Below are 26645 nucleotides of genomic sequence, written 5' to 3' on the forward strand. Positions count from 1 at the left end.
TTTTTTTCTTTGCGTCATGTGCTGTTTGGGGAGTGTTTTTTGAAGGGCCATCCTGCGTGACACTGCAGTGCCACTCCTAGATGGGCCAGGTGTTTGTGTCGGCCACTTGGGTTGCTTAGCTTACTCACACAGCTACCTCATTGCGCCTCTTTTTTTCTTTGCGTCATGTGCTGTTTGGGGAGTAGTTTTTTGAAGGGCCAGCCTGCGTGACACTGCAGTGCCACTCCTAGATGGGCCAGGTGTTTGTGTCGGCCACTTGGGTCGCTTAGCTTACTCACACAGCTACCTCATTGCGCCTCTTTTTTTCTTAGCGTCATGTGCTGTTTGGGGAGTAGTTTTTTGAAGGGCCAGCCTGCGTGACACTGCAATGCCACTCCTAGATGGGCCAGGTGTTTGTGTTGGCCACTAGGGTCGCTTAGCTTACTCACACAGCTACCTCATTGTGCCTCTTTTTTTTTTTTGCATCATGTGCTGTTTGGGGAGTGTTTTTTGAAGGGCCAGCCTGCGTGACACTGCAGTGCCACTGCTAGATGGGCCTGGTGTTTGTGTCGGCCACTTGGGTCGCTGAGCTTAGTCACACAGCTACCTCATTGCGCCTCTTTTTTTTCTTTGCGTCATGTGCTGTTTGGGGACTGGGGAGTAGTTTTTTGAAGGGCCAGCCTGCGTGACACTGCAGTGACACTCCTAGTTGGGCCCGGTGTTTGTGTCGGCCACTTGGGTCGCTGAACTTAGTCATCCAGCGACCTCGGTGCAAATTTTAGGACTAAAAATAATATTGTGAGGTGTGAGGTGTTCAGAATAGACTGAAAATGAGTGTTAATTATGGTTATTGAGGTTAATAATACTTTGGGATCAAAATGACCCCCAAATTCAATGTTTTAAGCTGTTTTTTAGGTTTTTTTGAAAAAAACACCCGAATCCAAAACACACCCGAATCCGACAAAAAAAATTAGGTGAGGTTTTGCCAAAACGCGTTCGAACCCAAAACACGGCCGCGGAACCGAACCCAAAACCAAAACCCGAAAAATTTCAAGTGCACACCCCTATTGTAAACGCATAGTCACCGTCCACGGGGGAGTGTATTTTCACTTTGCAAGTGTGCAAACGCCTGTGCAGCCGAGCTCTGCAAAATCATTTTGTGCAGTTTCTGAGTAGCTCTGGACTTACTCAGCCCATGCGATCACTTCAGCCTGTCCGGTCCCGGCATTGACGTCAGACACCCGCCCTGCAAACGCTTGGACACTGCTGCGTTTTTCCAAACACTCCCAGAAAATGGTCAGTTGACACCCACAAACACCTTCTTCCTGTCACTCTCCTTGCGATCGGCTGTGCGAATGGATTCTTTGTTAAATCCATCGCTCAGCAACGACCCGCTTTGCACCTGTACGACGCGCATGCGTATTGCCTACACATGCGCAGTAGAGACCTGATCGCTGCACTGTGAAAAACGTCAGCGAGCGATCAACTAGGAATGACCCCCAGAGGACGTCGTACTCAGACAGAGATGCTGCACCTGCCAAATCTACCATAGGTCTGGTGCACATTTTCTTGGTGCACCGATGGTGCGCGGAGATGGACATGCACTGCCACATTGGTGCACTGAGACGGACATGTACTGCCATGTTAGTGCACCAATGGTGCGCGGAGACGGACATGCACTGCCACATTGGTGCACCATTGGTGCACTGAGACGGACATGCACTGACACGTTGGTGCACCGATAGTGTGCGGAGATGGACATGCACTGGCACATTGTTACACCGTTGGTGCACTGAGACGGACATGCACTGCCACGTTGGTGCACTGATGGTGCACTGAGACAGACATGTACTGCCACGTTGGTGCACGGATGGTGCGCTGAGACGGACATGCACTGCCATGTTGGTGCACCAATGGTGCACTGAGACAGACATGTACTGCCACGTTGGTGCACGGATGGTGCGCTGAGACGGACATGCACTGCCACGTTGGTGCAGTGATGGTGCAGTGATGGTGCACTGAGACAGATATGTACTAACACAAGACACTGCTAGTGGGCATCTCAGTATTATGATAATTGGCCACAGCATTTAAATAAGACACAGACGTGACTGAAGGAATGAATACAGACGCATCTGTTTCCAACTCAGAAACAGGCCCTTAAATTTGATTCATAATATTAATAATGGGCAAAGAAGGTGACGCCTGCGTTGTAGCGTGGATTCATGTTGCATTATGGCGTTAGTAAGGCCAGTCAGCTGCTTATGGGATCTAAAGAACAAGTCCCGGCTTTTGCTCAATTACTTATTTATTCAAATATATATATAACAGCAAAGGCGACATACTACAAATAATTAGGACAATTACCATCCCACAGGGGCTGTGCCATAGTGCTATGGTTAATTAGTGAAATACAAAGTAAAAAACAAATCAGCTATGACTTCTATATGTTACCAATATTATAACAATAGTATATTATGGGGTATATGTGTGTATATTGGGGGTCATTCCGAGTTGTTCGCTCGTTGCCGATATTCACAACGGAGCGATTAAGGCGGATATGCGCATGCACATGGTACGCAGTGCGCATGCGCTAAGTATTTTAGCACAAAACTTAGTAGATTTACTCACGTCCGAACAAAGAATTTCCATCGTTGAAGTGATCGGAGTGTGATTGACAGGAAGTGGATGTTTCTGGGCGGAAACTGACCGTTTCCTGTGAGTGTGCGGAAAAATGCAGGCGTGCCAGGAAAAAACGCGGGAGTGTCTGGAGAAACGGGGGAGTGTCTGTCCGAACGCAGGGTGTGTTTGTGACGTCAAACCAGGAACGAAACGGGCTGAGCTGATCGCAGTGTAGGAGTAAGTCTCGAGCTACTCAGAAACTGCTAAGAATTTTCTATTCGCAATTCTGCTAATCTTTCGTTCACTGTTCTGATAAGCTAAGATACACTCCCAGAGGGCGGCAGCTTAGCGTGTGCAATGCTGCTAAAAGCAGCTAGCGAGCGAACAACTCGGAATGAGGGCCATTTTCAGATGTCTGGCTGTGACCCACCACTACCCATACAGGGTTATATACTGTAAGTGTGCACAGTTTCTCTGTTGCTTTATTATACTCCATCTTGTTACACTTCTGTACCATGCAGCGAGACTACTCATCACATCTAGGGACATACATTGTATATACTCCAGCAGTGATGCACTTACTGTATATGATATGTGTAATATATTATAGCAGAGTTTACAAATTTCCCGGCCAGGTTCTGTTTGACCTTTGTTATCTGGAAGCCCAGGCGTTGGTACAGCCGGTGACCGGCGTGTAGCAGCGTCGAGGCATCTAAGGTCACTTGTTTGTATCCGCGCTGGCGGGCAAAGTCAATGACTGTCATACAGAGTTTCCTGGCCGTTCCCCGGTGGCGCTGGCTCTTGGTCACAGACAGGCGTCTTAGCAGCACCGCATGGCAGGAACCGGGGACGGGCTGGACCCCCACCATCCCAATGACCCGGCCATTGGACTCCGCCACCCAGAAGCAGGAGTCCTGTCCCGTCATGTAGGACTCCTCAATGTTCAGCAAGTCCCCCCTATGACATTTATTTATGTACATGCGAAACATAGTCTTTAAAAGAAGGAAACCTGCAGCCAGCAGACTGGCCACGCCTAACAGGGACAGCAGATAGGACCTAAAAGCCACGTGGAGCGTGATAAGTGACATAGAGATGGGAATGTAGACAAGAGGACGCTTCAACAGGTGCACAATGGTACTGGGGACATAACTCAGCATCCCTTCAGCGAATAAGGCCCGCACCGCCTCATAGTCTCCGCTCTTGTAGGTCCTTATGGAGATGTCGGCCATGGTCCCCCTGCTTCAGGTGCAGACAACACTGCGGGAAAAGGAAATAGCGCTGGTGAGGTAACGGTACATGATCATGCCCAGTACTACGTCATATAGAGTACATACAACATGCGCTATAGAATGCACACATACACACTACATATAACATGCACAGTACAGACGGAGCCTCACTCATCTTGCCTTCTCTGCTGCACCTAGGTGCACCAAGGCTTATTAGCATGCACCTTTCCTCTACTGTTCTCAGCTGCAATACAACACAGAGAGAACAATACAGCAGGGAATTAAGTCATTACAGCAGACACTTGATACCTGGATGCACTGCTCATTTCACTAGATGGTTGAATGAATCAGAGTTTTTCCTGTGAAACGTTCTCACGATTGTGACGTTCTAAGTATCATATGCCTTTTGTAGACACAACCACGCAACAATACTCACCTTTACAACTGCGTGAGGCCTGTTTGATGGAAAATAGTGTCTAGAAATATTGCCTTAGGAACACATATTTTTGATGAAGATACACCCCTGATGAAGTCTATCTGACGAAACGCGTTGGTTATTCTATTAGGTTTTGATGTAACCTCCAACCTGTATCATTGGAAGGAGGATCTCATGAAAGAATCAATCTGTTCATCTACGAGAAAACAAACCTCCATGTTATGTGAGGAGGCTGTCATCTGTTAATGCATCTAAGGATTGAAGGACATTATTGATATTTTAGCAATGTTTAATAAAAAATCTGTATATTGGAAGTGGAACTCACTGTGTATTTTATGCTCTATGTAAGATATATTGAAAGGGATACTAACAAAAGAGGGGTCAGGAGTATACCTTCCCTAGTGCGCCAATTTCACTATTGTTGCGTCTGTTTGTTTTGGTTCTGACTAGCAGATATCATGGTGTAATAAGGCAGCCAACAAATCCTTATCCACATATTTTTAATATAGCCGAATAAGGGAGATTGTGTTCTATATATATTTATATATATATATATATATACCGTATATACTCGAGTATAAGCCGACTTTTCCAGCACTTTTTTTTGTGCTGAAAAAGCCACCTCGGCTTATACTCGAGTCAGTGACAGGCAGAGCACTTTGAAGGAGGGACACGGAGCGCACAGCGTGCGCCTCTCCTGTGTCCCTCCTGCATTTCCGGCGGCAGCGGCGGTTCTATTAAAGGAAGTACCCGTTCGTGACCTCTGATTACGAACCGGCACTTCCTTTAATAGACCCGCCGAAGATGCAGGAGGGACACAGGAGAGGCGCGCGCTGTGCGCTCCGTGTCCCTCCAGAAGACAGTGCGGGATCGACGGAGGGGTAAGTAACAGCACTGTGGGGCATATCTGGCACTTGGGGAGGGAGCATATCTGGCAGCATGAGGGGGCATATGTGGCAGCATGAGGGGACATATCTGGCAGCATTAGGGGCTTATCTGGCAGCATGAGGGCACAACTGGCAGCATTGAGGGACATATGTGGCAGCATGAGGGGCATATGTGGCAGCATGAGGGACATATGTGGCAGCATGAGGGACATATGTGGCAGCATGAGGGACATATGTGGCAGCATGAGGGGCATATCTGGCAGCATGAGGGGAATATCTGGCAGCATGAGGGGCATATCTGGCAGCATGAGGGCATATCTGGCACTGTGGGGCATATCTGGCACTGGAGGCATATCTGGCAGTATGAGGGCATATCTGGCACTGTGGGGGCATATCTGGCAGTATGAGGGCATATCTGGCACTGAGGGCTGTGTACGGCTAGAGCTGCATTTTCCACCCTAGGCTTATACGCGAGTCAATACGTTTTCCCAGGTTTTTGTGGTAGAATTAGGTGCCTCGGCTTATATTCGGGTCGACTTATACTCGAGTATATACGGTATATAAAATGTATTTATGTATGAGACCTTGGTGTCTTTAATGATCATGTTTCCTCAGATATAGTATATATCCTGCACATTTATATACTGTTCTATAATATCATAAATAATTTTTCCATGCATATAGCTGTCTCCAGCAGCCAACAGCCCTGAATATCAATAAATATAATAATTAGGTTTATGGTTATGTAACTCTTCCCTGCTCTATGTACCAAGGGACTGAGTTACTAAGGTACTTGGTTTAAGGCGTGCCTCCACCCAAGCGTTCTGAGTTTGGCTTGCTTGGGAAAACCAGTAAAGGGTAACGCTAAATACACTTTACAAGTTATAATTTTCACTAGAATATTTATATAACTATTACCTTATTTCTTATTTTGTGGTCCAAGTTCTTCTTCCACAAAGGCCATTCACCACACTCCCTTGAAAAGGTAAGTCTTTATTGAACACCATACCACAGGCAATTGCTTAAATATACTATTCTCAATTTACCTATACCGTTTACTAATTTGATTTATGATCTAAACTCGTATCCCAAATGTACTATACAAAATTTGAATGCATGCACTACAAAAAATATGTAGGGTTAACCGGTCACAAAAAAAAATGAAGTCAATATACCATTAGTAGCTACTAAGTTACTTAAATATATTTTAGTCACCACGGTATAACAGTTATAGTAGCAATATGGGGAGTTGAAAGTTATAGTTGCTCTACCAGGTATACCTGACTATTTTGTTGGTGCACAGTTGGGGCCCATTATAACCATCGGTCATGCTACTGCATGAATATTTGTACATCCGTAAATGCCCGGTGGCAAATCCTATCCGTCTCAAATGTCATCACAGTTTTACGGGATTTATATGTGGGTTACTGGCGCTGAGCTTTAATTGAAGATGGTCTCATTAAAGGGACAGGATCCAGCGTTTGAGCAGTAGTACTTATTGGTTAACCTAAGAATTGATCCTTAAAATATGAGTACTATTTAGTCACCTACAGTCTCAGGTGTTATACTGCTCTATATGCCAGTTGCGGTAGCTATCTCTCCCTTAGTAATATAGGCTATATGATGTTGTAGGGAAGATGGAAAACTCCTCTGTATGCCTATGTCCAGTCAGCATAGGTGTGCGCAGGGGGGGGTGCCTGGTGCGCACAGGCACCCCCTAATGTCTTGCACCCAATCTCACATTGCAATGATCGCCGAGCAGGCTGATTACTGTCCCCTCTGTGCTGCACCCTGTCAGGACTGCATTACTGACCGGATGCCTGGGTTAATCAAGGGTGCCACTGCCACCAGCTTTCAAACTCCCAGCTCCACCTCCATGTACAAAAACATGCTCGCACGCCCACCCGTCACACCCGCCACATGCACAACTCTCTCCTTCTATGCTATGCCAACGCCTGCCACTGATGAGAAGCAGCATGCAGACAGCGTTCCTCTTAGGAAGACAAATTCAATACTGGCAGACGGCCGGCAGCAGCATTGACAAGTCACTCGTTTTTCCAGCAGCAGTAGTACTAGTCTGCGACTGTCAGTGTCAGTGAGTGACTGACTTGTAAGTGAGCTGCTGCAGCTTGCAGGGGAAAGAGAGGGGGAGCAAGACCAGGCTGTGGAGGAGCAGTGTAATTGCAGTTAGTGCCATCACGGGTGTTTGTTTGGTGCACACCACAACATCTGACAATGTATCTGCTTTATTAGGATTGGTACAAGGTTGGATATTTTATATGCGTTGACCGTCAATAGATGGTGCTAGACACGCCCACAAGAGGCGGTGCTAGACACACCCCTCCGATGGTGCACCCCCTTAAAAAAATGTGCTGCGCATGCCTATGCCAGTCAGCCCTCCACCATATAGCCGTTTCACAGTGCTCTGCCCGAGAGCCTCTCTCTCTGGTATCTATAATCACCCTGGTAGTTCCTCCCCCGACCTTATATGGAGATGCTCCCCCAGGTCACTTGTTTCTCTTGTACAGCCGCTCCCTCAGTCTCTCATGTCCTTTTCCCTTTACTTGTCACAACCGTCTCCTTAGTTCTCGCGGCTCCCCCTCACCAGGGTCCGAGCGGGGGTGACAATTCTCCCTACACTGTACTCCTCCTATATAATACTGCTGGTCCTCAGTCCCCACAATAAAGCAGTGTGAGCACAGATATATGCCGCACACTGAGCACAGATATGGAGAGTTTTTCAGGCAGAGAACGTATAATACTGGTGGTCACTGGTCAGCAAAACTCTGCACTGTACTCCTCCTACTGTATATAATACTGCTGGTCCCCAGTCCCCACAATAAAGCAGTGTGAGCACAGATATATGCAGCACACTGAGCACAGATATGGAGCGTTTTTCAGGCAGAGAACGTATAATACTGGTGGTCACTGGTCAGCAAAACTCTGCACTGTACTCCTCCTATAATACTGCTGGTCCCCAGAATAAATATATTTGCACTGCAGCCCCCTGAAACAAAGTGAGAGGACGCCAGCCACATCCTCTCACTATCATTTCCTATGCACGAGTGAAAAATGGCGGCGACGTGCGGCTCCTTATATAGAATCCGAATCTCGCGAGAATCCGACAGCGGGATGATGACGTTCGGGCGCGTTCGGGTTATCCGAGCAAGGCGGGATGATCCGAGTCTGCCTCTGACCCGTGTAAAAAGGGTGAAGTTTGGGGGGTTCGGATTCCGAGGAACCGAGCCCGCTCAACACTACTTACTATATCTGTCTGAATAAGGATCTCCTATCTTCTGGGAATAGGAAGTGGCATGCTAATAGCCCTCTCCTAGCAGATGTGTGAATGACAAAACCCTTTTGATGTGCACGGCAGGTAATGGCTGTGAGTGTCAGATTGGGTTAGGAACCTGTATTTATTTATGTAGCTGGTTTCATTGATATACGAATCCTGAATGGTAGATGCAGGAAGGAAGAACATTTGTTTGGGAAATAAAATACAAACCGTATTTGAAGCTATGTGATAAATTTATCAATAGTGAATGTTAAACTGATACCAAACGTTGTCTGTGTGACAGGAAGGAGGATATTGTTTTATTTATTTATTTGTATATTGTGCGATAACCTGACAGGCGGTTACTGACGGGAAGCGGGAATCCCCTATGTGGTCAGGTCCCGTGTGACCTAAATATCCATTCTGTGCACTGGGGACGGGACACGAAAGCGGTGAGGGATTTTCGTACGGGACCGTCCGGTCACAGGGGCATGTTACACAATAGTAATAATGCCCACAGTAGCAGCACCCCATAATACACATAATGCCCACAGCAGTAGCGCTTCTTACACACTGCCCACAGTGGTAGTGCCCCTTATATAGAGCCCATAGTAGTGGCGCCCCTTATGCAATGCCCGCAATAACAGTGCCCCTTATGTCCCCAGGAGTGATGCCCCTTATGAAGTGCCCCCTTTACAATGCCCTCATTAGTAGTGTCCCCAGTAGTAATGCCCTTAATGGTAATGCCCCTGTGTAATATTGCCCCCAGTAGTAATATTGCCTGTAGTAATGCCCCCAGTCATTTAGCCCCTTTATTTATGCCCCCTTGTAGTTATGCCCCCAGTAGTAATGCCCTCCTGTAGTTTGCCCCCAGTAGTTATCCCCCTTGTAGTTTGCCCCTGTAGTTTGCCCCCAGTAGATGCCCCCCAGTAGTTTGCACCCAGTAGTAATGTCTCCCAGTAGTTTGCCCCCAGTAGTAATGCCCCAGTAGTTTGCCCCCAGTAGATGCCCCTCAGTAGCTTGCCCCCCAGTAGTAATGCCCTCCTGTAGTTTGCCCCCAGTAGCTTGGCCCCAGTAGTTTTCCCCCAGTAGTAATGTCCCCCAGTAGCTTGCCCCCCAGTAGTAATGCCCCCAGTAGTTTGCCCCTCAGTAGTTTGCCCCCCAGTAGTAATGCCCTCCTGTAGCTTGCCCTGTAGTAATGTCCCCCAGTAGTTTGCCCCCCAGTAGTAATGCCCCAGTAGTTTGCCCCCAGTAGATGCCCCTCAGTAGTTTGCCCCCCAGTACATGCCCCCCAGTAGTAATGGCCCCAGTAGTTTGCCCCAGTAGTAATGCCCCCCAGTTGTTTTCCCCCAGTAGATGCCCCTCAGTAGTTTGCCCCCCAGTAGATGCCGCTACACAAGTAAAAAATAAAAAAACACAACACACACCATACTTACCAAGCCCCGCTCCGTGTTCGGCCGCTGCAGTCTTCTGAGCGTCCGTTCCTCGGCAGTAAGGGAGAGATGTCATGATGTCTCTCCCATAGCGCGCACTGACAGAGCCGGAAGCCGGAGCTCAGTACTGAGCTCCTGCCTCCGGCTGCCGCTGTGCAGGGAGACGGGCGACCGCTGGTAACACAATCTATGCGGGCGGCCGTCATCTCCCTGCTGTGACGCCGGGGACATATCGGGTGAGGTGAGCCGGAGGAGGCGGAACTGCGTTCCGTCTCCAAGTGGAACTGACGGAACGCAGTTCCGCCCCGTTCCCGCTCACTTTGTCCCCTGGTTATAACAGTCCCTTAGCATCTAAGGTAAGTAAATAATGCTGTTCCAGAAGCTATGGGGGTTATTCAGAGATGGACGCAGATCTAAACTAGTCCCCATAATCCTCCCTGTATCCTCACAGCACAGCAGCCCACATTTAAAAACATATGGTTAGTGCGGCTGCTGTTGGAAATGGAGGGACCGCAGGAGATAGAGGGGTCAATTTTATTACTGGGGTCCTCACAAATGAGTTGCCCTGGGGCCCGCACAGACCTTAGGGAGTTATTCAGGTTGGTAGCAAACCAAAAAAGCACAGTAATGAGTAAAACCACGTTCACTGCAGGTGGGGCAGATGTAACATGTGCAGAGAGAGTTAGATTTGGGTGGGTTATATTGTTTCTGTGCAGGGTAAATACTGGCTGCTTTATTTTCTTACTGCAATTTAGATTTCAGTTTGAACACACCCCACCAAATCTGACGCCACTGGTGACGCGTGCGGAGGCAGCGCTTGGAGATTAGATGATGTCCAAGCGCCGCCTCTTCTCTATGCAGTAAACGGGTGCCAGGTCGCATCGACTCAGATAACCGGTTCACACTGCACCGCAAATCGGGTCATTCCTTCCTGGGACCAACTCTGCAAGCTAGCTTGCAGGGTTGGATTCCTGTGTAACTAGACCCGGGTAAACCCTTTTATCACGGCAATTACCGGAGGGGTAAAAGGGATATTAGTATGATCAAATGAACGGTCAGTAATGTGCATAAGTATACAAAGGGCATATAATTCAGTAATCAGCAAATGAACCTGTCGGCAGGTGCGTCCGCGGTGTGCTGGTGACAGGGACTGTGTGGAAGACGTAGTTCCACTGGCACCAGCAGCCATGTACTGTTAGATGCTCTGAGTAACCACAAGGTTGTTCTAATGTCTGATGGTGCAGTCAGTGCCCACTTGTAATACCCTATAATAGTGGTAGAGAATTTGAAACACATTAGAAGTAGTATATGCGATTAATAGTGAGGTATTATTAAGTGGTTGAAAGATAATAAAATGGTTGACTTGTATAAGTGTTGTACTCAATATAAAATGTATCCTCATGTGTAAAGTACAGCTATAATAGACTAGGTTATGCGCAGCACTCTAAGTCGTAGCAGGAATAGCCTACGAGGACAAGCGGCCCTAGACAGCTGCTCCCGAGGAGGACAGAGTGTACCGACGCGTGAGCAGGGAGAGCGGCACGGACCTGCTCGCGGGGAGACGGTTGGAGAATCCGGTAGCTAGGGTTGAAAATTGTGCTGCGCAAGAGACTCGTGCGGCGGTAGAGAGACAGAGAGGAGGCTGTGTGCTTTTCGGCACTTGATTCCCGGCTCCGTTATACTTACCGACGGGGAGACAGGAAGAAACCTTTACCCAGGGCTGACGGTAAGCAGTAAAAACTGTGACAGCCCGCCCCTGGATGTGACTTGCTAGGAAAGATCCGCCCCTATGGTCAACTAAGGCAAGGGGGAGGGAACAGCTCATATTGATGGACACTTCATCTAGAGACTAATGTGGTCATGGGCAAATCATAGCAAGAAACTGTAATTAACCCTTTGCCTGGATAGTAAGTTCACAGAGAGGATGAAAACTTACTTGTAGTCCCGCAGTTTAGTACGTCACGCAGCTGGCATAAAGGGTGATGTGTCACACCTATAACTGAAGGAAAAGAAACACCCTTTAGTTTATTGATAGGGATTAAGACAACTCCCAGTTGCAACAATATTATTTACAAGGATATCTGCAGTTAAGGCATAGACTTTGAGTTATCCTGATGGGCGATAAACAATTTCTAAATTTGACAGGTCCGTCAACACAAAAGTAAATAAACTGCTAGAGAAGTATAAATCTATATCCATTAATTACGCCACAGAGGGAGAGAGAGTCTCCGGGAGTTGGCCGAGCAGCAGGACAATACCCTCCTTAACCTGAATACAGGTCCACGATTTAAGTCTAATAATATTCAGCGTGGATAATTTGCCTTATAATACCAGCTGACAGAGCCTCGAGACGTGGGCTTCATTGTGAGAGAATAGGATATTGGAAGGATACTACAGGGTCTACAGACTAGTTATGCCCACACCACCTCATCTAGCAAGATAAGAACACATTACGGTGAACCAGTAAATTACCACGTTAGATCATCTCACAGACTTGCAGAGGATATTCCAGGACAGGAGTCATCATTGCACTAACAAACCCGGGTTTGCAACATTCAAGAGTTCAAATAGTGCAGATAATACTTGTCAGGAGAATACACAGAACGTATCCACGAATTAAACTTAGGAACTACCCTAGAATTATAATTAATTTCTTTTGGTTGGAAAATAATACTCTCTTTGACTATTGGGGACACCCCTTTCACATGAAGCAGAGTGTAGCTAATTAGATTTGCTGCAACGTGGATCGGGAATGTTCTAGTAACAATATTGGTGATCAGTATGTAATAGTTCGAAGTTACGAGTCGATTTAGAATGTTTATAATAAAAGAATTGTATGTCATATGTATAATTTAAAGTATGCGATAGGATTAAATACGAATATTCCATACCCTGGTATAGCTACTTACATCTAAAGACACAGAAGAAATATTCTAGAGCATGTGAATAGATGTTAGTAAGTACAGAATATAGTGAATTGGTGAAAACCTTGTTGAGACTAGAGATGAGCGCCTGAAATTTTTCGGGTTTTGTGTTTTGGTTTTGGGTTCGGTTCCGCGGCCGTGTTTTGGGTTCGAACGCGTTTTGGCAAAACCTCACCGAATTTTTTTTGTCGGATTCGGGTGTGTTTTGGATTCGGGTGTTTTTTTCAAAAAACACTAAAAAACAGCTTAAATCATAGAATTTGGGGGTCATTTTGATCCCAAAGTATTATTAACCTCAAAAACCATAATTTACACTCATTTTCAGTCTATTCTGAATACCTCACACCTCACAATATTATTTTTAGTCCTAAAATTTGCACCGAGGTCGCTGTGTGAGTAAGATAAGCGACCCTAGTGGCCGACACAAACACCGGGCCCATCTAGGAGTGGCACTGCAGTGTCACGCAGGATGTCCCTTCCAAAAAACCCTCCCCAAACAGCACATGACGCAAAGAAAAAAAGAGGCGCAATGAGGTAGCTGTGTGAGTAAGATTAGCGACCCTAGTGGCCGACACAAACACCGGGCCCATCTAGGAGTGGCACTGCAGTGTCACGCAGGATGGCCCTTCCAAAAAACCCTCCCCAAACAGCACATGACGCAAAGAAAAAAAGAGGCGCAATGAGGTAGCTGTGTGAGTAAGATTAGCGACCCTAGTGGCCGACACAAACACCGGGCCCATCTAGGAGTGGCACTGCAGTGTCACGCAGGATGTCCCTTCCAAAAAACCCTCCCCAAACAGCACATGACGCAAAGAAAAAAAGAGGCGCAATGAGGTAGCTGTGTGAGTAAGATTAGCGACCCTAGTGGCCGACACAAACACCGGGCCCATCTAGGAGTGGCACTGCAGTGTCACGCAGGATGTCCCTTCCAAAAAACCCTCCCCAAACAGCACATGACGCAAAGAAAAAAAGAGGCGCAATGAGGTAGCTGACTGTGTGAGTAAGATTAGCGACCCTAGTGGCCGACACAAACACCGGGCCCATCTAGGAGTGGCACTGCAGTGTCACGCAGGATGTCCCTTCCAAAAAACCCTCCCCAATCAGCACATGATGCAAAGAAAAAGAAAAGAAAAAAGAGGTGCAAGATGGAATTGTCCTTGGGCCCTCCCACCCACCCTTATGTTGTATAAACAAAACAGGACATGCACACTTTAACCAACCCATCATTTCAGTGACAGGGTCTGCCACACGACTGTGACTGATATGACGGGTTGGTTTGGACCCCCCCCAAAAAAGAAGCAATTAATCTCTCCTTGCACAAACTGGCTCTACAGAGGCAAGATGTCCACCTCATCTTCACCCTCCGATATATCACCGTGTACATCCCCCTCCTCACAGATTATCAATTCGTCCCCACTGGAATCCACCATCTCAGCTCCCTGTGTACTTTGTGGAGGCAATTGCTGCTGGTCAATGTCTCCGCGGAGGAATTGATTATAATTCATTTTAATGAACATCATCTTCTCCACATTTTCTGGATGTAACCTCGTACGCCGATTGCTGACAAGGTGAGCGGCGGCACTAAACACTCTTTCGGAGTACACACTTGTGGGAGGGCAACTTAGGTAGAATAAAGCCAGTTTGTGCAAGGGCCTCCAAATTGCCTCTTTTTCCTGCCAGTATAAGTACGGACTGTGTGACGTGCCTACTTGAATGCGGTCACTCATATAATCCTCCACCATTCTATCAATGTTGAGAGAATCATATGCAGTGACAGTAGACGACATGTCCGTAATCGTTGTCAGGTCCTTCAGTCCGGACCAGATGTCAGCATCAGCAGTCGCTCCAGACTGCCCTGCATCACCGCCAGCGGGTGGGCTCGGAATTCTGAGCCTTTTCCTCGCACCCCCAGTTGCGGGAGAATGTGAAGGAGGAGATGTTGACAGGTCGCGTTCCGCTTGACTTGACAATTTTGTCACCAGCAGGTCTTTCAACCCCAGCAGACTTGTGTCTGCCGGAAAGAGAGATCCAAGGTAGGCTTTAAATCTAGGATCGAGCACGGTGGCCAAAATGTAGTGCTCTGATTTCAACAGATTGACCACCCGTGAATCCTTGTTAAGCGAATTAAGGGCTGCATCCACAAGTCCCACATGCCTAGCGGAATCGCTCCCTTTTAGCTCCTTCTTCAATGCCTCCAGCTTCTTCTGCAAAAGCCTGATGAGGGGAATGACCTGACTCAGGCTGGCAGTGTCTGAACTGACTTCACGTGTGGCAAGTTCAAAGGGCATCAGAACCTTGCACAACGTTGAAATCATTCTCCACTGCACTTGAGACAGGTGCATTCCACCTCCTATATCGTGCTCAATTGTATAGGCTTGAATGGCCTTTTGCTGCTCCTCCAACCTCTGAAGCATATAGAGGGTTGAATTCCACCTCGTTACCACTTCTTGCTTCAGATGATGGCAGGGCAGGTTCAGTAGTTTTTGGTGGTGCTCCAGTCTTCTGTACGTGGTGCCTGTACGCCGAAAGTGTCCCGCAATTCTTCTGGCCACCGACAGCATCTCTTGCACGCCCCTGTCGTTTTTTAAAAAATTCTGCACCACCAAATTCAAGGTATGTGCAAAACATGGGACGTGCTGGAATTTGCCCATATTTAATGCACACACAATATTGCTGGCGTTGTCCGATGCCACAAATCCACAGGAGAGTCCAATTGGGGTAAGCCATTCCGCGATGATCTTCCTCAGTTGCCGTAAGAGGTTTTCAGCTGTGTGCGTATTCTGGAAAGCGGTGATACAAAGCGTAGCCTGCCTAGGAAAGAGTTGGCGTTTGCGAGATGCTGCTACTGGTGCCGCCGCTGCTGTTCTTGCGGCGGGAGTCCATACATCTACCCAGTGGGCTGTCACAGTCATATAGTCCTGACCCTGCCCTGCTCCACTTGTCCACATGTCCGTGGTTAAGTGGACATTGGGTACAACTGCATTTTTTAGGACACTGGTGAGTCTTTTTCTGACGTCCGTGTACATTCTCGGTATCGCCTGCCTAGAGAAGTGGAACCTAGATGGTATTTGGTAACGGGGGCACACTGCCTCAATAAATTGTCTAGTTCCCTGTGAACTAACGGCGGATACCGGACGCACGTCTAACACCAACATAGTTGTCAAGGCCTCAGTTATCCGCTTTGCAGTAGGATGACTGCTGTGATATTTCATCTTCCTCGCAAAGGACTGTTGAACAGTCAATTGCTTACTGGAAGTAGTACAAGTGGGCTTACGACTTCCCCTCTGGGATGACCATCGACTCCCAGCGGCAACAACAGCAGCGCCAGCAGCAGTAGGCGTTACACGCAAGGATGCATCGGAGGAATCCCAGGCAGGAGAGGACTCGTCAGAATTGCCAGTGACATGGCCTGCAGGACTATTGGCATTCCTGGGGAAGGAGGAAATTGACACTGAGGGAGTTGGTGGGGTGGTTTGCGTGAGCTTGGTTACAAGAGGAAGGGATTTACTGGTCAGTGGACTGCTTCCGCTGTCACCCAAAGTTTTTGAACTTGTCACTGACTTATTATGAATGCGCTGCAGGTGACGTATAAGGGAGGATGTTCCGAGGTGGTTAACGTCCTTACCCCTACTTATTACAGCTTGACAAAGGGAACACACGGCTTGACACCTGTTGTCCGCATTTCTGGTGAAATACCTCCACACCGAAGAGCTGATTTTTTTGGTATTTTCACCTGGCATGTCAACGGCCATATTCCTCCCACGGACAACAGGTGTCTCCCCGGGTGCCTGACTTAAACAAACCACCTCACCATCAGAATCCTCCTGGTCAATTTCCTCCCCAGCGCCAGCAACACCCATATCCTCCTCATCCTGGTGTACTTCAAAACTGACATCTTCAATCTGACTATCAGGAACTGGACTGCGGGTGCTCCTTCCAGCACTTGCAGGGGGCGTGCAAATGGTGGAAGGCGCATGCTCTTCACGTCCAGTGTTGGGAAGGTCAGGCATCGCAACCGACACAATTGGACTCTCCTTGTGGATTTGGGATTTCGAAGAATGCACAGTTCTTTGCTGTGCTGCTTTTGCCAGCTTGAGTCTTTTCATTTTTCTAGCGAGAGGCTGAGTGCTTCCATCCTCATGTGAAGCTGAACCACTAGCCATGAACATAGGCCAGGGCCTCAGCCGTTCCTTGCCACTCCGTGTGGTAAATGGCATATTGGCAAGTTTACGCTTCTCCTCCGACAATTTTATTTTAGGTTTTGGAGTCCTTTTTTTTCTGATATTTGGTGTTTTGTATTTGACATGCTCTGTACTATGACATTGGGCATCGGCCTTGGCAGACGACGTTGCTGGCATTTCATCGTCTCGGCCATGACTAGTGGCAGCAGCTTCAGCACGAGGTGGAAGTGGATCTTGATCTTTCCCTAATTTTGGAACCTCAACATTTTTGTTCTCCATATTTTAATAGGCACAACTAAAAGGCACCTCAGGTAAACAATGGAGATGGATACTAGTATACAATTATGGACTGCCTGCCGACTGCAGACACAGAGGTAGCCACAGCCGTGAACTACCGTACTGTACTGTGTCTGCAGCTAATATAGACTGGTTGATAAAGAGAAGATGTCTATGTAACTATGTATGTATAAAGAAGACTGAAATAAATCCACGGTTAGGTGGTATACAATTATGGACGGACTGCCTGCCGAGTGCAGACACAGAGGTAGCCACAGCCGTGAACTACCGTACTGTACTGTGTCTGCAGCTAATATAGACTGGTTGATAAAGAGAAGATGTCTATGTAACTATGTATGTATAAAGAAGAATGAAAAAAAAACACGGTTAGGTGGTATACAATTATGGACGGACTGCCTGCCGAGTGCAGACACAGAGGTAGCCACAGCCGTGAACTACCGTACTGTACTGTGTCTGCAGCTAATATAGACTGGTTGATAAAGAGAAGATGTCTATGTAACTATGTATGTATAAAGAAGAATGAAAAAAATCCACGGTTAGGTGGTATTACAATTATGGACGGACTGCCTGCCGAGTGCAGAGACACAGAGGTAGCCACAGCCGTGAACTACCGTACTGTGTCTGCTGCGACTGGATGATAAATGATATAAAAAATATATATATATCACTACTGCAGCCGGACAGGTATATATTATATATTATATAATGACGGACCTGCTGGACACTGTCTGTCAGCAGAATGAGTTTTATTTTTATAGAATAAAAAAAAAAAAACACACAAGTGAAGTCACACGACGAGTGTTTAACTTTTTCAGGCAATCACAATATAAGTATACTACTAACTATACTGGTGGTCAGTGTGGTCAGGTCTCTGGTCAGTCACACTGGCAGTGGCACTCCTGCAGCAAAAGTGTGCACTGTTTAATTTTAATATAATATGTACTCCTGGCTCCTGCTATAACCTATAACTGGCACTGCAGTAGTGCTCCCCAGTCTCCCCCACAATTATAAGCTGTGTGAGCTGAGCAGTCAGACAGATATATAATATATATAGATGATGCAGCACACTGGCCTGAGCCTGAGCAGTGCACACAGATATGGTATGTGACTGACTGAGTCACTGTGTGTATCGCTTTTTTCAGGCAGAGAACGGATATATTAAATAAACTGCACTGTGTGTCTGGTGGTCACTCACTATATAATATATTATGTACTCCTGGCTCCTGCTATAACCTATAACTGGCACTGCAGTAGTGCTCCCCAGTCTCCCCCACAATTATAAGCTGTGTGAGCTGAGCAGTCAGACAGATATATATAATATTATATATAGATAATAGATGATGCAGCACACTGGCCTGAGCCTGAGCAGTGCACACAGATATGGTATGTGACTGACTGAGTCACTGTGTGTATCGCTTTTTTCAGGCAGAGAACGGATATATTAAATAAACTGCACTGTGTGTCTGGTGGTCACTCACTATATAATATATTATGTACTCCTGGCTCCTGCTATAACCTATAACTGGCACTGCAGTAGTGCTCCCCAGTCTCCCCCACAATTATAAGCTGTGTGAGCTGAGCAGTCAGACAGATATATATAATATTATATATAGATAATAGATGATGCAGCACACTGGCCTGAGCCTGAGCAGTGCACACAGATATGGTATGTGACTGAGTCACTGTGTGTATCGCTTTTTTCAGGCAGAGAACGGATTATAAAGTAAACTGCACTGTCCTCACTAGTAAACTCTCTCCACTCAGTCTCTACACTTCTACAGTAACAGTACTCCTCCTAGTCAGCTCCAGTAAATCTCTCTCAGTCTCTTATAATCTAAATGGAGAGGACGCCAGCCACGTCCTCTCCCTATCAATCTCAATGCACGTGTGAAAATGGCGGCGACGCGCGGCTCCTTATATAGAATCCGAGTCTCGCGATAGAATCCGAGCCTCGCGAGAATCCGACAGCGTCATGATGACGTTCGGGCGCGCTCGGGTTAACCGAGCAAGGCGGGAAGATCCGAGTCGCTCGGACCCGTGAAAAAAAACATGAAGTTCTGGTGGGTTCGGATTCAGAGAAACCGAACCCGCTCATCTCTAGTTGAGACTATATTATAGTTAATCTAATAAAAATTACTAATATATTATTGCAAGTATCAGAAAGCTTATGTTGCATAATTCATCAATTGTCGTCAAAAGAATAAGTGAACCTGGAAGTGAAGGTAATGTTATCATTACTGTCAATATATTGATTCCCAAGGTTTAATTGAACACAATAAAGGTGGTACACACTCGATGGTGCGACTATCTGCGCACTGCAGCAGACTAGAGCTGCAGACAGTCACCTCTCTGCAGACAGCCCATCTGCGGCACCATTAGCCTCATTTCCCAGTAGCAGCTGCTGTATTACCACCTCTGACCCAAGCCCAAGTCTCCTGTGCATGCCACAAACATCATTAGATCATTAGATGCCAAGGTCCGTCATGTCAGCTGTATATCCTGTGTTACCGACACGTACGCAGTATGAATGGTGATTTCCTGAGCCGTGTTCTGAGATCAGCAGCAGTACAGCGGGAACTACCTGTGTATTAGGCTACGGCGTGCTGAACTTTCACTATTACTCAGCAAAGTATCGCACAGCACGCTCACCTGGAGCACATGATCATTCAGGGGCCGATGTTTTGCTCAGCGCATGCATCCTGATTGCTAGCACTCACAGGCACAGAACAGGTTTGGACGTAGGTTCCGTGGAATTCAGTGGGTGTATCTAGGAGGTACATGGGTGTGGCTAAGCAGATGTGGGCGTGTCGCTGTAAGCGGCTGCATCCAAAGTTGCACAAAAGCTCACAAAGGCCCTCATTCCGAGTTGATCGCTCGCTAGTTACTTTTAGCAGCCGTGCAAACGCATAGTCGCCGCCTATGGGGGAGTGTATTTTCGCTTTGCAAGTGGGCGAACGGCTGTGCAGCCGAGCTCTGCAAAATCATTTTGTGCAGTTCCTGAGTAGCTCTGGACTTACTCAGCCCTTGCGATCACTTCAGCCTTTTCTGGCCCGGTATTGACGTCAGACATCCGCCCTGCAAACGCTTGGACAAGTCTGCGTTTTTCCAAACACTCCCAGAAAACGGTCAGTTGACACCCACAAACGCCTTCTTCCTGTCAATCTCCGTGCGATCGGCTGTGCGAATGGATTCTTCGTTTAATCCATCGCTCAGCAATGATACGCTTCGCACCTGTACGACGCGCATGCGCATTGCATACACATGCGCAGTAGAGACCTGATCGCTGCACTGTGAAAAACGTCAGCGAGCGATCAACTAGGAATGACCCCCAGAGGACGTCGTACTCAGACAGAGATGCTGCACCTGCCAAACCTACCATAGGTCTGGTGCACATTTTGTTGGTGCACCGATGGTGCGCGGAGATGGACATGCACTGCCACATAGGTGCACTGAGACGGACATGTACTGCCATGTTAGTGCACCAATGGTGCACGGAGACGGACATGCACTGCCACATTGGTGCACCATTGGTGCACTGAGACGGACATGCACTGACACGTTGGTGCACCGATGGTGTGCGGAGATGGACATGCATTGGTGCACCGTTGTTGCACTGAGATAGACATACACTGAAACGTTTGTGCACCGATGGTCCGCGGAGATGGACATGCACTGGCACATTGTTACACCGTTGGTGCACTGAGACGGACATGCACTGCCATGTTGGTGCACCAATGGTGCGCTGAGACAGACATATACTGCCACGTTGGTGCACGGACGGTGCTCTGAGACGGACATGCACTGCCACGTTGGTGCAGTGATGGTGCACTGAGACAGATATGTACTAACACAAGACACTGCTAGTGGGCATCTCAGTATTATGATAATTGGCCGCAGCATTTAAATAAGACACAGACGTGACTGAAGGAATGAATACAGACGCATCTGTTTCCAACTCAGAAACAGGCCCTTAAATTTGATTCATAATATAAATAATGGGCAAAGAAGGTGACGCCTGCGTTGTAGCGTGGATTCATGTTGCATTATGGCGTTAGTAAGGCCAGTCAGCTGCTTATGGGATCTAAAGAACAAATCCCGGCTTTTGCTCAATGACTTATTTATTCAAATATATACAGTATACAACAGCAAAGGCTTATCAAGGCGACATACTACAAATAATTAGGACAATTACCGTCCCACAGGGGCTGTGCCATAGTGCTATGGTTAATTAGTGAAATACAAAGCAAAAAACAAATCAACTATGACTTCTATATGTTACCAATATTTTGACAATAGTATATTATGGGGCATATGTGTGTATATTATCAGATGTCTGGCTGTTACCTACCACTACCCATACAGGGTTATATACTGTAAGAGTGCACAGTATCTCTTATGATTTATTATACTCCATCTTGTTACACTTCTGTACTGTGCAGTGAGACTACTCATCACATCTAGGGTTATACATTGTATATACTCCAGCAGTGATACACTTACTGTATATGATATGTGTAATATATTATAACAGAGTTCACAAATTTCCCGGCCAGGTTCTGTTTGACCTTTGTTATCTGGAAGCCCAGGCGTTGGTACAGCCGGTGACCGGCGTGAAGCAGCGTCGAGGCATCTAAGGTCACTTGTTTGTATCCGCGCTGGCGGGCAAAGTCAATGACTGTCATACAGAGTTTCCTGGCCGTTCCCCGGTGGCGCTGGCTCTTAGTCACAGACAGGCGTCTTAGCAGCACCGCATGGCGGGAACCGGGGACGGGCTGGACCCCCACCATCCCAATGACCCGGCCGTTGGACTCCGCCACCCAGAAGCAGGAGTCCTGTCCCATCATGTAAGACTCCTCAATGTTCAGCAAGTCCCCCCTATGACATTTATTTATGTACATGCGAAACATAGTCTTTAAAAGAAGGAAACCTGCAGCCAGCAGACTGGCCACGCCTAACAGGGACAGCAGATAAGACCTAAAAGCCATGTGGAGGGTGATAAGTGACACAGACATGGGAATGTAGACAAGAGGACGCTTCAACAGGTGCACAATGGTACTGGGGACATAACTCAGCATCCCTTCAGCGAATAAGGCCCGCACCGCCTCATAGTCTCCGCTCTTGTAGGTCCTTATGGAGATGTCGGCCATGGTCCCCCTGCTTCAGGTGCAGACAACACTGCGGGAAAAGGAAATAGCGCTGGTGAAGTAACAATACAACATGCCCAGTACTACGTCATATAGAGTACATACAACATGCGCTATAGAATGCACACATACACACTACATATAACATGCACAGTACAGACGGAGCCTCACTCATCCTGCCTTCTCTGCTGCACCTAGGTCAGAGATGGGGAACCTTCGGTCCTCCAGCTGCTGTTGAACTACACATCCCAGCATGCCTTGCAACCGTTTTAGCATGGCCAAATAGAAAAACCGTAGCAAGGCATGCTGGTATGTGTAGTTCAACAACAGCTGGAGGGCCGAAGGTTCCCCATCCCTGACCTAGGTGCACCAAGGCTTATTAGCATAACCCTTTCGTCTACTGTTCTCAGCTGCAATACAACACAGAGAGAACAATACAGCAGGGAATTAAGTCATTACAGCAGACACTTGATACCTGGATGCACTGCTCATTTCACTAGATGGTTGAATGAATCAGAGTTTTTCCTGTGAAACGTTCTCACGATTGTGACGTCCTAAGTATCATATGCCTTTTGTAGACACAATCACGCAACAATACTCACCTTTTCAACTGCGTGAGGCCTGTTTGATGGAAAATAGTGTCTAGAAATATTGCCTTAGGAACACGTATTTTTGATGAAGATACACCCCTGATGAAGTCTATCTGATGAAACGCGTTGGTTATTCTATTATGTTTTGATGTAACCTCCAACCTGTATCATTGGAAGGAGGATCTCATGAAAGAATCAATCTGTTCATCTATGAGAAAACAAACCTCCATGTTATGTGAGGAGGCTGTCATCTGTTAATGCATCTAAGGATTGAAGGACATTATTGATATTTTAGCAATGTTTAATAAAAAATCTGTATATTGGAAGTGGAACTCACTGTGTATTTTATGCTCTATGTAAGATATATTGAAAGGGATACTAACAAAAGAGGGGTCAGGAGTATACCTTCCCTAGTGCGACAATTTCACTATTGTTGCGTCTGTTTGTTTTGGTTCTGACTAGCAGATATCCTAGAGTAATAAGGCAGCCCACAAATCCTTATCCACATATTTTTAATATAGCCGAATAAGGGAGATTGTGTTCTATAGAGATATATATATATATATATATAAAATGTATTTATGTATGAGACCTTGGTGTCTTTAATGATCATGTTTCCTCAGATATAGTATATATCCTGCACATTTATATACTGTTCTGTAATATCATAAATAATTTTTCCATGCATATAGCTGTCTCCAGCAGCCAACAGCCCTGAATATCAATAAATATAATAATTAGGTTTATGGTTATGTAACTCTTCCCTGCTCTATGTACCAAGGGACTAAGTTACTAAGGTACTTGGTTTAAGGCGTGCCTCCGCCCAAGTGTTCTGAGTTTGGCTTGCTTGGGAAAGCCAGTAAAGGGTAACGCTAAATACACTTTACAAGTTATAATTTCCACTAGAATATTTATATAACTATTACCTTATTTCTTATTTTGTGGTCCAAGTTCTTCTTCCACAAAGGCCATTCACCACACTCCCTTGAAAAGGTAAGTCTTTATTGAACACCATACCACAGGCAATTGCTTAAATATACTATTCTCAATTTACCTATACCGTTTACTAATTTGATTTATGATCTAAACTCGTATCCCAAATGTACTATACAAATTTGAATGCATGCACTACAAAAAATATGTAGGGTTAACCGGTCACAAAAAAAAATGAAGTCAATATACCATTAGTAGCTACTAAGTTACTTAAATATATTTTAGTCACCACGGTATAACAGTTATAGTAGCAATATGGGGAGTTGAAAGTTATAGTTGCTCTACCAGGTATACCTGACTATTTTGTTGGTGCACAGTTGGGGCCCATTATAACCATCGGTCATGCTACTGCATAAATATTTGTACATTCGTAAATGCCCGGTGGCAAATCCTATCCGTCTCAAATGTCATCACAGTTTTACGGGATTTATATGTGGGTTACTGGCGCTGAGCTTTAATTGAAGATGGTCTCATTAAAGGGACAGGATCCAGCGTTTGAGCAGTAGTACTTATTGGTTAACCTAAGAATTGATCCTTAAAATATGAGTACTATTTAGTCACCTACAGTCTCAGGTGTTATACTGCTCTATATGCCAGTTGCGGTAGCTATCTCTCCCTTAGTAATATAGGCTATATGATGTTGTAGGGAAGATGGAAAACTCCTCTGTATGCCTATGTCCAGTCAGCATAGGTGTGCACAGGGGGGGGTGCCTGGTGCGCACAGGCACCCCCTAATGTCTTGCACCCAATCTCACATTGCAATGATCGCCGAGCAGGCTGATTACTGTCCCCTCTGTGCTGCACCCTGTCAGGACTGCATTACTGACCGGATGCCTGGGTTAATCAAGGGTGCCACTGCCACCAGCTTTCAAACTCCCAGCTCCACCTCCACGTACAAAAACATGCTCGCACGCCCACCCGTCACACCCGCCACATGCACAACTCTCTCCTTCTATGCTATGCCAATGCCAGCCACTGATGAGGAGCAGCATGCAGCCAGCGTTCCTCTTGGGAAGACAAATTCAATACTGGCAGACGGTCGGCAGCAGCATTGACAGTGACACGTCACTCGTTTTTCCAGCAGCAGCAGTACTAGTCTGCGACTGTCAGTGTCACTGAGTGACTGACTTGTAAGTAAGCTGCTGCAGCTTGCAGGGGAAAGAGAAGGGGAGCCAGACCAGGCTGAGGAGGAGCAGTGTAATTGCAGTTAGTGCCATCACGGGTGTTGTTTGGTGCACACCACCACATCTGACAATGTATCTGCTTTATTAGGATTGGTACAAGGTTGGATATTTTATATGCGTTGACCGTCAATAGATGGTGCTAGACACGCCCACAAGAGGCGGTGCTAGACACACCCCTCCGATGGTGCACCCCCTAATTAAATGTGCTGCGCATGCCTATGCCCGTCAGCCCTCCACCATATAGCCGTTTCACAGTGCTCTCTCCGAGAGCCTCTCTCTCTGGTATCTATAATCACCCTGGTAGTTCCTCCCCCGACTGTATATGGAGATGCTCCCCCAGGTCACTTGTTTCTCTTGTACAGCCGCTCCCTCAGTCTCTCATGTCCTTTTCCCTTTACTTGTCACAACCGTCTCCTTAGTTCTCGCGGCTCCCCCTCACCAGGGTCCGAGCGGGGGTGACAATTCTCCCTACACAGTCAGTTTGTCCCCTTTAGGTCGCATTGGATTACCTATTCTTGTATAAACATCACACAAATATAGAATATATAATACTTAATATTTACCATATCATATATCAGCAGTGTCATTCATATTTCTCATATCCCGGTATCCACTGATATATTAATATAAATTCCCTATTGGATACTACCTGGGTTACAGTTACATAAGTAACATAGTTGATGAGGTTCAAAAAAGGCAAATTGCCCATCGGGTTCAACCTGTATTATAATTCTTACCCTATTCTGTATTTAGCTAAAGTTTACTATAATGTCACAGCTGAAGTGATGTTTTAAGAGTAATTAACAACTCTAATTAGTGCTCTTTCTAAAATATAATAATTTAAAATGCTAGATCCTTGGATATCTTTTTCAGTTAGCTATTTATCTAAACCATTTTTAAATGCATCCACCATTACTACCACCGAGTCCACCATTTCTACCTTCTCTGATAGAGAGTTCCAAATCCTTACTGCTCTTACTGTGAAGAACCCTTTCCTTTGTTGAGTACGAAATGTTCTCTCCTCTAACCTCAGGGGGTGACCGCGTGTCCTGCGCAGTGTTCTCTCAATAAAAAAATCCCCTGCTAACTCCTTGTTATGTCCCTTTATATAGTTGAAGATATTAATAATGTCTCTTAGACGCCTCTTTTTTAGTATATACTTATTCATCTTATACCCCTTTTCCACTAGTAGCACGGGTCGCAGCCGTGTCGCCTGACACGGCTGCAACCCGTGCTACAGCCCCCTTTCAGACAGCGCTCCCCAATCCGGCATATTGCCAGGTTGGTGACGCTGCTAGTGACACGGCAGGGGCGGTGCTGGGAGATCACGTGATCTCTCAGCGCCGCCCTCCGTATACACTGTGAAGGGCGACACGGCTCCTGCTCACACTAGACAGCTACCCGCTAGCTACCCGGGTAGGATTCCCGGATCACTTGATCCGGGAATTTGCAGGGGGACCCTTATCCACTAG

The 26645-nt window shown here is 46.6% G+C and overlaps 2 protein-coding genes across 3 annotated transcripts in view; both read right to left on the reverse strand.

The window, feature by feature from the left end:
- Positions 1–2318: 2318 nt before the first annotated feature.
- The window catches only part of LOC134931427 (probable N-acetyltransferase camello), a 71310-nt gene continuing 46983 nt past the window's right edge, over positions 2319–26645 (reverse strand). The window contains exons 3-5 of one of the 2 annotated variants that reach the window (XM_063925419.1): positions 11797–11859; positions 6072–6129; positions 2319–3858 (exon numbers count right to left, since the gene is read on the reverse strand). In XM_063925419.1, the coding sequence (XP_063781489.1) occupies positions 3180–3830 (651 nt within the window). In that variant the 5' untranslated portion in view covers positions 3831–3858; positions 6072–6129; positions 11797–11859 and the 3' untranslated portion in view covers positions 2319–3179. The remainder of the gene's footprint in view (positions 3859–6071; positions 6130–11796; positions 11860–26645) is intronic. The other variant, XM_063925420.1, reaches the window with a different exon arrangement.
- Positions 21364–23982, reverse strand: LOC134931503 (probable N-acetyltransferase camello). The gene is made up of 2 exons (XM_063925421.1): positions 23923–23982; positions 21364–22437 (listed from the first exon to the last, which is right to left on the reverse strand). The coding sequence occupies exon 2, from the start codon at positions 22407–22409 to the stop codon at positions 21759–21761; it is 651 nt and encodes a 216-aa protein (XP_063781491.1). The 5' UTR covers positions 22410–22437; positions 23923–23982; the 3' UTR covers positions 21364–21758.

The sequence above is a fragment of the Pseudophryne corroboree genome, chromosome 1 (assembly GCF_028390025.1).
Source record: "Pseudophryne corroboree isolate aPseCor3 chromosome 1, aPseCor3.hap2, whole genome shotgun sequence".
Classification (NCBI taxonomy): Eukaryota; Metazoa; Chordata; class Amphibia; order Anura; family Myobatrachidae; genus Pseudophryne; species Pseudophryne corroboree.